We start from the raw sequence: 11,676 nt of genomic DNA, 5'->3' as shown, positions 1-11,676 counted from the left end.
CAAGCGCAGTAAAATCATTACCCGAGAAATGAAATGTTGGGCCTCTTATAGGAGAAGAGAAGCGTCACTAATATCGGAGGCATCATCGACTCCAGTAAAGCAATCCCGAAAAGGGTCCCCTACACTAGAGCCTCCGCCCATATCGGGGGTCTTCAATTCTCGAGCTTCCTTTAACGCCTCCTCAGAAAAGGTCAGAAGAAAAGGCAAATGACCCACTATCATGGTCCCAAGCAAATCGCTCGGGACGCTCTGATCGAGACTCGGGGTATCGGAACCGACCCCGACCGGTATAGCCGTCATCGGCTCAAAAGGTCTGGCGACCTTAATAGCTTTCGCAGATCGAATCACCAAAGCCGAAGCATCATTTTCTTCTTCTTCTTCTTCTTCTCTCAGTCGTTGGACCGAGTCCGTCGAGAGAGCAATTGCCTTCCTCCTCACCCTTCGAGTTTTGGGCTTGGGGTCCTCTGACCGAGAGACAGCTTTTCGCTTTTTATCTTTTCCCAGTTTTGGGACCTGGGACTTGGTTCCTTCCTCACCACTCGAAGGCCTCAAAACGGCATCCTTGGTTACACTTGCATGAAAGGAAGTCAGTAACGAATGGAGCATAAAAAACATTTCGAAAAACATGAGAAGTGACCCTTACCGTGATTCTTGGCCTCCCATCTACCTTTTGCCAAATCACGCCAAGCGCGTTCGGCATAAGAGGAAGTCGAGGCTAACTTCCGAACCCAATCCTCGAGGTTGGGTACCGCTTGTGGCATCCAAGGGGAAGTTGTATATCGGAGAAAGATATCAGATAGAATCAGAGAAAGATACGAAAAGCAACGCCTTATGAAAATCACTTACGGTTGAAATTCCATTCCTCGGGGAACAGCATCTTCTCTTCCAGGATGAGGTCACGGGTCCTCACCCGAATATAACGGCCCATCCAACCCCGATCCTTGTCTTCGTCGATGCTCAACATTAAAGCTTTCGATGCCCGACGATGGAACCTGATTAGTCCTCGAAAGATTTGAGGCCGATACAATCGTATGAGGTGATTTAGGGTGAAATCCAGCCCCCCGGCCTTGTTGGAGAAGAAGCGAAGTAAGATTACTATGTGCCATAGAGAAAGATGAATTTGATCGAGGGAGACCTGATATCTTTTGCAAAAATCAATGATCACTGGATCGACGAGACCCAACGTGAAGGGGTAAGTATAAATACTTAAAAAACCCTCCACATAAGTGGTGATGCTCTCTTCGGAAGAGGGAATTTGCAATACAACATCAGGACCCCAGTTGCAGTCTTTCCTCACAGCCTCGAGATGGCCCTCTGTTATCAAGCACTTGTACATAGACACGTGCTCAGATCGACCCGGAACCGATGAAGGATTTTCAACCTTAAAATCAATTTTTAGAGTACACGGGCCAGGAATATACTCGTGGGGAGTCGGCTCCACCGGTGCCTTGTCGTCGGACGGCCGTGAAGAGGAAGCTTTCTCCTTTTGAGGTAAGGTTTTTGAAGTTTTTGCCATTGACATAAGAAAAAGAAAAGCTAAAGAAGATGAAAGGTTGATGGTGCCAAACACTGGTGAAGGTGGCTCTACGAGCGGCGAAATAGAGGCAGAAAGAGTAAGAACATTTGGAAGATTGAAGATGTAAAAGTGGTAAATGATAAATGGAGGGGTTATTTATAGATTTATACCATGGCGGTTCAGTATCAGCGGTGGCCGACCACCGTCTGACATGCATTAAATACCTTGAAAGACTAAATCGACGGGACAGCTATCACGTACGTCATAATCGATCCCAGTGAAAATGTCAGCTTATAACCCGATCGAGCCGTTGAAAATCATATCGCTTCTCACCACATTCTTTCTGAGAAACGAGGGGACTATCTGTATACGGTCGAAATAAATTTTGGCCCTCGTACGTTTGATCGAGTTCGAATGGTAAGCGACCGAAGTGAGACTTCGAGATGAATTCCGAAGATAGTACAAACAAGCTTCGAACTCCAAGACTGATCGAGGAGTCGGCTCGGTATCATTATCGAGTCCATGACCAAATCGAACTGCAAGGCAACGCGAAGGTAGTCGGAGACGCACAGACCGATTGACACTCACCCCAAATGTCAAACTCGAACCAAGGCCTAGGGCTCGACCTAATAACGAGCTCGAGCTAGTATCGAGTTCGCAGACAAAAGCCGTTGCAACCGCACTAGGGGAGAGAATCTTGACGGGAATCGAGGAAGAGACAATTCATCATGGGTTCTCCGCTGTATATTTTTTATTATGAATAAAGTAAGATCCCTCTACTATAAAATGGGGGAATTCCTGTAAGCACATGGGAGGTTGACAGATTATAACAAAAGATTTCTTCTCATATTAAAAGATATCCCTTTATGTTTATTTCACTTTATCTTATTCGTTCTTCTTGCTCACTAGTCTCATTCTCATAGTCAAGAATACATGTATTTCTATTTCTCTATACGATTTGTATCAAATTATATCACATATCCTTAGAACCATATACAAATTTAACTTTATCCAATTTTTCGGGTAAACACTTCTAATATTGAAGAACTAAGAATATAAAGCTTCCAAATAATGAAGGACTATGGTGTTTTTGGAGAAGAAACCTATTTTTGTAACAAAGTAAAAAACAGGGACATATCTAAAGACCAGTCCCTTAGGGGAAATCACTGCAATTTCGTAGGCATTTTTGACCACTTTCTATTGTTTCATCCAATGATTCGCAAATCAAATTTATAACCCAATGCGCTTTCTATATATGTCAGAAGATTAAGAGTCCGTTTGGCCAAGCTTTTGGGAAGCAAAAAATATTTTTTTTTAAATAAAAGAGTACTTTTTGAAAAACTTGAGATGTTTGGCCAAAATAAAAATAAAAAAGTATTTTTGAGCAGTAGCAGAAGACTTTTTTTTTTTTTGCTTTTGGGAAGAAGCTAGAAATTTTTTCCAACAAATAGAAGTAAAAACAGAAAATTAATTTATTCAAGACAAGAATATCCTTATATTAAATATATATTTTTAAATTATCCCTCATTAATTTAACATTTTTATTTTTTTCTCTTTTTACCATACATTTCCTCTCTTTTTTATTCTTTTATATTTTTATTCTATTTCTCCTATTTCTCTTTGAAATATTCTCTCTACTATAAATAGATCTCTTCTTTTATATAGTGATTTATAAGAGTAGATTTTTAATTTATATTGAGTGATGTATTTTGATATATTTAAATTATCATGTAAACAATAAGTAATACTCCTACTAGATACTCAATGTTATTGCTTTGGAAAAAGGCGAAATACATAAATATTAATCGCGCCTAAAGAAAGCTACGAATATTCAAAATTGTTTATTCTAATCTAATTGAGAAATTTTCAGAAACCACTATTGTTTAGTGGCTATTAACTTGATATAGCTACCATTTACTTAATTACTTCCTATAGCTATGGTTTCACTTGTTACGGTAGTGTATTCGTTGTATTCGCGTTGCTGTATTCATATCACGCCTAAAATCAGGGCAGTCCATTTGTACGCGCATGTATTCACATGTATTTGCGCCATGTATTCATGAATACGGTAACGGCAATCACCTTAAAAATATGTCTGTCCAGTTATCTAATAACGGAAATAATATTTATTAACGTGATATACTCCTAATATAACTCAACAAAATCAATTCTAACATGCCTCATTATCAATGCAATTAATTAGAATGATTTTTCAATTGTATATAACTGTTGTATTTAACTTTTGTATTTAGTGTGCTTCAATATTTATTTTTTACTGTTTTATTCATTAGATTCAACATTTGTATTTACTGATTCGCTATTTTATATTCAGAGTATTCAAATGTATTTGTATTAACAGTATTTATTCCTAATACAAGTTATTACTACTGTATTCAGTATATTTCATTGGTTATATTCATTGTATTTCTATTTGTATTCAGTGTATTTTACTATATTTCACTATATTTTAATTTTAAATGTACTCACTTTATATTATGTTCTATTTTAATATTTGTATTCAGTGTATTTCAATATTTATATCATGTATTCATGCTTACTGTATGTACAGTATGCATGAATACATGTGTATTCAGCTGTATTAAAAAAATACAGACCTTCGAAATACATAAATACATGCAAAAAAATATATTTATACAAAAATATAATGTGTTTGAATGACTTTGTATAGAATACAATGTATATGTATCATTGTATGTGACTAAATAGCAAAGAAGAGAAAAAAATTCGCCGGAGATGGCGTTTTCCGGCCAAGACTTCTTGTGTTGACTGTATACATCGCAATAAAGAACTCCAATACTTCAAAGAACAATGCAACCAAAAGAATAAGGCAAGCATTTAACCAGTTCGAAGGAAGACAGTGTAACGTAACCTTTCACAAAGGATTTGCAAACTTGATTGGGTATGTCACCAAGCAAGATAAGAAACCCCACGTATGGGGAGAATTTTCAAAGGAAGAAATCTTGCAGATCTGGAGGCTTCAGCAAATGATTCAGGTTCATGAGCAGATTGAACTGAGATGAGGTAAGCTCGATCTTTTGGGGAAAACAATTCATAAGCCTTGATAAGAAACTTGAGAGGATCGACGAAGCTAAGAGATTCAATTACAGTAACCCTAAAGGATTCGGCCTATTTTGCTCGAAGAGAGAGAATTAAGAGAGAAAAAAAAAGAAAAAAAATGAGAGAGAATCGTATGTTAATTGAAAGAAAGAGAGGAAAAACATAAATAGCGTATTTCATGCCTCAATTGTAGTATATACCATAAATACCTATTTTGCTATAAAATATAAAAGGTAGCTATATAAAATAATTTTTTAGAATAATTTTTGTTTATAATAAATAGGGTGTATACCTTTGCTATAGGAGGTAAAATTTCCTTTAAGTAATACTAATGCAAAATGAACCTTCACAATCCTTTCATGTATTTTGATATTCAAAAGTGCTTCCTGGAATGATTGGCCAAACACAATTTGGTTGCAAAAAGCACTGCTTAATCAATTGGCCAAGCACAAACTGCTTCTTTGCAAAACTTTTTCGAAAAGCACTTTAGAACAAAAGTACTTTGGCCAAACAGGCTCTAAGGGCTCACCATGCATTGAGCAATATAGAAATAGATGTTAAAACTCGAAACATGCAAGAGAAACAGAAATAAATAGTTGATAGTAAAAAAGAACCTACGTATAGGTAAATCATACTTCGACGGACGAGATTAAAGCAAGAAAACAAAAGAGTTGAACAGAGGAAAATAACGTATTGTCACATCCCTCTAGGTGAAAATGGGAAAATTTGGTAAGTAACCCCGAAGGCAATTATTAGGAACTAGATAGATAATTCTAGTTTATATATTCATCCTTCAGGACAAAGTAAAATCCCAAAGAAGTATTTCCTGCACTACAACTCTTGTATATCGTTCAGCACGTCTTCTACCTGAACCACCATCTCTGAATAGTAGAAATAGGAGTATTCATGAACGGGGCATATCGTTGAACAAGAGGATTTACAAGCCTCCCAATCTTAGCCCACACACTCTGATGGTAACCAGCTGTGGCAGGAGCATGATACATAAGCTTCAATAGCTGCAAGGAGTTACATAATAGTCATTATAACAAACTTATGACAGTTTCAATAGGCTGCAAAGAGTCTGCATTATAGTCATTGTAACAAAGCAATGCGGTGTACATAAGCATCAATAGCTACAAAGAGTTGCATAACAGTCATTAAAATGAACTAATATGTTGTACACCCAACACAATGGGAAACAAGGATCCTAGGGCTTTTGGTTCAATGGCTAGCGTGCAACACATGATTTGTGAGCTAGGCGAAAGCTTGGTATTTAAGTAGAGAAGAATAGAAGGCAAGCCCATTATCCAAAAAGTGGGTATAGAAGCGGCCTAGAGTAACACATAACACTTCATCAAGTTTAAACTCTGATTCATGAAGTTGTCACAGTTTGTAGGGGTGGCAAAAGGTGTGCTAGGTTGGATATGGGTGGGTAATAAATAGGTGCATGCCCAACCCAATGCGTTGCACCATCCAACTATTTGTCGAATATATTTCTTCCATTCCAGGAAGAAATGCTTGCTGGAACAACAATATAGAGAGAAGAAAGAAGTAACATAACTCACAATTTCTCACATTCGCTTATATCAAAGAAACAATTTATTTAAATGGCAAAAGATGCTGAAGATACAAAAGTGAAAATGACAGGACAAGACAAACCTGCCAGTACATGAATGTTTGTATAATATTACGCTGCCACCTGAATTTTCATGAATACAAATAGTTATAAGCCAATAGAAACCAAAATGATAATGTCCAGGAAGATAACATCATAACAAGCACTGGCACAGGCCAGGATTTAAAAAAAAAAAAAGGTTGAGAGACTTACGATAATAGAGAGACAACTAGAAGAAATCCCAGCCCAATCTCAGCCTGTGAAGACAGTATGCTAAGAGTAGTTACGTTTGACTCAACCCATACGCAAGCCTCTTCCAAGTACTTCCTGTAGACGGTCGACAAATTTTCAGTCATGGAAAAAATCCAAAACAACCAATCTACCTTCAACAGCATTGTGTGTTGGGGTGGGTTGGGTGGGGTGGGGTGGGGTGGGGGAACCAAATAATAACATTCACCCAAGTGATTTACACTGAATAAAAATGTACGAAGTTTTCGATGTTTTGACATGAAGGAAAATGGTCATATACAGCTAGAATGTTCACAACTTCACATATATGATAAATTTGCAAGAGAAGATAATATACAATTTCATTCTGAGCTTTCACAATTGCAGGTTAGCTACATGTTAGTCTTATCCATAATATATCAGATATATTTCACTAAGCAATATGAAACCACAACAGCAGTTGGAACATCAAAGATTCCTGCAGTATAATTACATTTAATTATTTAATAGGATACTGTAATGCTTTTTATAATTATATTTAGTTATTTAGTAGGATACCTGTACTGCTTTTCTCCCGATTGCTGGTTTCAAATGATAAGAAAAACAGCTTTAACTTTCTTTGGTAACTTAATTAAACAGTATTTTACCTGTACAAAGAAGATGTGCTGAAGTTACGTCGCAGGAATTTCGCGACATGTTCAAGTGCTCGGCATGAAACAGGAATCAAAGCAACTGCAAATCATTGATCATGAATATATTACTGAATGAATTTACACAGCTAATATTTATTAATAAAATAACAGCGGCAAAAGAAAAACAGACAGGAGTCAAGCTTACATTTCAGGTAAAGATGGGAAGTTACAAAAGTAAGGCAGTAAATGAAGTAGATGAAATCTTTTGTCACAATCACTGACTGCAACCAAACTTGCACTGCTTGCAAATTCCAAGCCCTTGGCTTCTACAAAAAGTTACTAGATTATTAGAAGTAGCCGCATTGCCCAAACTCCAAAGGACAAAAACTGATCTCAGGTATGAAGTTGAAAAAATAAATTAGAAATTTTTTTTACCCCATATAATGAGTATAATGAATATAAGGAAGAACATGCAGTTCCCAAAAAGGACAATCGATATGCTCTGTTTGACAGAATTGTAGGTGTAAGCGGAAAAACTGCGAGAACTGCCACAACAAAAACCTGCAGAAAAGAGTACCATAAGCAATTTAAGAACTAAGTAATTTGAGTTAAGACCAATTTAAGAGTGTCAAATACGATCATCAAAATCTAGTCCTGTAAGTCTCAGACTGAAGTTCAAAGATGCAAGAGAGAGCACCAGGAAAAAAGAAATGATTCGAAGAAAATCAACCTTAGAAAAGCAAAATGACGAGAGGAGTTTCTATTAACTTTGACCCACAAGTTAAGGAGAGGTCTTTGCAAACAATTTTAACTACACATCCGACCTATGCAACGGACGAAGCTTCCCCACCCTTCTGAAGACCACAAAGAACCTCTTTTTTTCTTTTTCTTCTTTTATTTTTTTTTTTTTTGGGTTGGGGGGGGAGGTTAAGTATCAGAAAGAATTAATGTACCATGACATTTAAAAAGACCAAGGAACTAGGCTAAAGTACTTATTTAGAAAATTTGACACAGTCGTGCTTGAGTCAAGCTTTGTATAGATCTAATCACCAGAATAACTTATAACCATAAACTTAATTTTTATATACAGGTAATCTCAACAAAGAAAGGCTATGATGCAGAGTTATTTCTAATTGATAATAAAACAAGCTTTTCCTCACAATTTTTCTACTTATCTTTTTCATATTTACACCCCTGACCCACAGGTATCAAATGATAAATCAATTGAGATCAAGGTTGTAGAAGAGCGTTGGAAAAAGAAATAATTCTATATTGAATTTTTCCATATACACACCCATACCCATAGAGAAGGCATCCACTACTACAAAAAGCTGGCATGTGCACTGCATCAAGAGACAGTATTATTCTAAAGGAATGATGGTCCCATCCTTGCAATATATACCCGACCTTATCCCTTTTTGCTAATAATGAGTTGACCATTTGATCTACTACCATACAGGAAAAACCTTGATATTCCAGACTAAAACCATGAATTTCTATAGAACTCATGGTGTTGAAGTTAAAAAGAAAATGATTCATATATTTCTCTAGTGCAAATATACAGTACCCAAGCATTCACTGAAAATTGTATAGTATGTCGGTCCCATCGAAGTGATGTTGGATTTGAAGCTGGGGTTGATGACGTCCCAGAAGTTCTACTAGCTGGTCCTATTAAGAATACATATAAAATGCATTTAGAAGAAACAAAAAAATATATTTCAAGTAACGATGTACTCCAAAAGATCGGGCACTTCTCCATTTATTCAAAATTCAGCAAGAAATTCATACCAGAGTTACGTTGTCTTGGCTGGTTATTAGAAGTTGTGGACGACGAAGATGAAGGTTGCGCGGGTGATGGCCTTGCTGGTTGGGATGAATTGCTGGTAGTCATTGGCTCAACCACTAGACCAGGGTCCTGAAGACAAAGATACACTATCAAATGAAACCAAAGCGCCAAAGCAACATCTCAAGATCAACATAAAAATGTAAAGACGTGCCCCACTTCGGACATCTGAAATTGTATTTTTAGTACAACGAAGCTCAAGAGTCCATCAAAAAAGCAGAAGTGCTACAAGAACTTGAACTTGATTTCCCACTTTATTATTATTGTGCATTAAAAATCTCTCAATGGTATCATTCCACATTGCTAGGAACCTAAGAGCATTTCCACACTGTTATCTAATAGGACACCACTTTTGAATTTTCATCTGTTCTCTAGGAAATGGAGGATTAAGTACTCAAAAGATCAAGTGAAATAAATATACATTCAGCAACAATCTCAAATGATAGACAACTAAAGAGTTAAACCATTATATTACCTGAAAGTGAAGACAGTACTATACCTCAGGAATGAGTGAAGAAAACACTTAAAGGCACAGAAAAATTAACACCCGGGGGCAAGGGCGGCCCAACATCATCCGAGGCCTAAAGCAAAGCCTTAATAAGAGGCCTTAATATATATATATATATATATATATATATATATATATATATATATATATATATATAAAATTTAATGAACATCGTTTTTAAAAAAAATTAGACAAGTGAGGACGTGGAATTAAAAAAAATGAGAACTTAGTTTTATAAAGTACAGAAAATTAAATGAATTTAACGTTGATTGCATCACAACTGAAATGGAGAACCCAGAAAACATACTTCCTCCGTCCCAACTTAAGTGACTCCTTTTTTTTAGTAAGTCCCTTTCTATATTTGGTAACAATTCAACTTTAGATTTTTCTTTTTACCATTAATGAGATAATTTCTAACCCACAAATTTCTATGATTTATTTAAGATTACAAGTTTCAAAAGCCTTCCTTTATTTCATAAACTCCATGTCCAGTCAAACACTTTCATATAAATTGGGACGGAGCGAGTATAATTTATGTAAGAAAAATAAATAATAAATTAAATTAATAGATATAGTTACGTGATAATTAAGTAAAAAAGTAAAATAAGATTGACGGAAAACTATTTTAGTTATATTAATTAGAGGAAGAAATCGAGTTTAAAAAATAATATGACAATAAAGAAATAAATTTATCAATAATAAGAGATAATTATATAAAATAATATACTACTATATACAGAGAAATAGTAATTTTGGGGCCCTTAAATTTTTGGGGCTTTCACTTGCTTTAGGGTCAGGCCGCCCCTGGGGGGGGGGGGGGGAGAGCTTGAGAGGAGGAAAAAAATGAGAATCAACATTCTCCGCTAAATTTCTAGAAGCCCCAATTTTGGGAAGTCAATGTACTCAAGGGTACAATAAAAGTGGGAATATGATGAGATTAAGCTTGAACAGTAGGAAGGAAAATGAAGTCCGATGCACCTATTCAACAATTAAATTGAAAAAAAAGTAGTATATTAAAATAAAGTACAACATTCAGACAAAAAGATTCCATGAGAAAAAATAAACCTGAGTGAATTTCATGCTGCACCACAGCAATAAGAACAGGGAAAGAGAAAGTAATGCTAGTTAAATGGAGTTTGACGAAAAGATAAAAAAAAACTCATCTTAATTATGAAATTGTTGGAATCTTTTAGTAGAAAGCCCTGAACTTTGATCAGAACAACTGAGATTTACATGCTAATATCCAAATAACTCAATCCATAGTACACTTGAACAATCAACTTCATCTCAACTTGAAATCGGCTATACACTTTTGACAAAACTAGAAATGACGAAAAGCAATTAAAAGTAGGACAACCACAAAGTGTAAACAACAATAAACGAGATTAACACATTAATTAGGACTTCTAAATTAACTGATAGACATTAAATAAAATATGGAGTAGCAAACAAAGTTCCCACTAAACCGCATCTGAAGTCCAATGATTTTGAATATCAGAATATACAACTCAATCAATTAGTATCACTTATCAACTTCGACCCAATCCCAAATTAGCTGAGGTGGGCTATATAAATACTCCACATACATTCCGCTCTATTCGAACCCACTTTGAAAGGGGCATATATATATATATATATATATATAAAGTACTGTACAAGTAAATTAGAAGAAGAAAAAAAGAAAGAGAATACTGACGATGTATTTTTGGTAGAATTTGCGCTTAAAGTGGTCGACGACGTCGGAACGGGAAGCCATGTGAGGAGGAATGAGGATGTTGGACCAGTAATCTGCCCATCTCGGATCGTTCTCGTAGTCGTATGCTGCCGCTGCTATTTTCTTCAGTTTCTGTGGATCTTCTCCTCCTTCTCCCATTTCTTCTACTTCTCTCTGAGTTTCTGTGGAATTTGGAAGAAGCACCGAGTTTTGACTTTTCTGTTAGGAACCCCTCGAAACGCAGATAAGAAAAGATGGGGTTTTTTTGTTTTGGCTTTAAGATAGTAAAAGATGCTACTAACCAAAACAATTAGTGTAAATTTAATAAATTGAAATAAAACAATAGAAGAATATTGCAAAGAAAAGGGAGAGAAAATTCTATTGATTTGAAATGAAATACAATGGAATAGAACACATTTATTTAAATAGTGACTTAACCACAAAGTAACAATCCCTAGAATCTCTCTAAAATATAGACATTCACCTTAAATAAAATTCTATTTATAACACTCCCCTTGAATGTCTATTCAACAGATAATGTA

General features: G+C 35.7%; 1 protein-coding gene across 1 annotated transcript; it reads right to left on the bottom strand.

Moving 5' to 3' along the window:
* Positions 1-5,173: 5,173 nt before the first annotated feature.
* On the bottom strand, positions 5,174-11,401 carry LOC107799686 (uncharacterized). The gene is made up of 9 exons (XM_016622824.2): positions 11,117-11,401; positions 8,858-8,984; positions 8,637-8,737; positions 7,505-7,630; positions 7,275-7,395; positions 7,085-7,169; positions 6,423-6,536; positions 6,254-6,293; positions 5,174-5,610 (listed from the first exon to the last, which is right to left on the bottom strand). Exons 1-9 carry the CDS (start codon positions 11,291-11,293, stop codon positions 5,458-5,460), a joined length of 1,044 nt encoding a protein of 347 aa, XP_016478310.1. The 5' UTR covers positions 11,294-11,401; the 3' UTR covers positions 5,174-5,457.
* Positions 11,402-11,676: the final 275 nt, after the last annotated feature.

The sequence above is a fragment of the Nicotiana tabacum genome, chromosome 14 (genome assembly GCF_000715075.1).
Source record: "Nicotiana tabacum cultivar K326 chromosome 14, ASM71507v2, whole genome shotgun sequence".
Classification (NCBI taxonomy): domain Eukaryota; kingdom Viridiplantae; phylum Streptophyta; class Magnoliopsida; order Solanales; family Solanaceae; genus Nicotiana; species Nicotiana tabacum.
The sequence above is the reverse complement of the archived record's forward strand: the minus strand, read 5'-3'. Positions and strand labels throughout refer to the sequence as shown.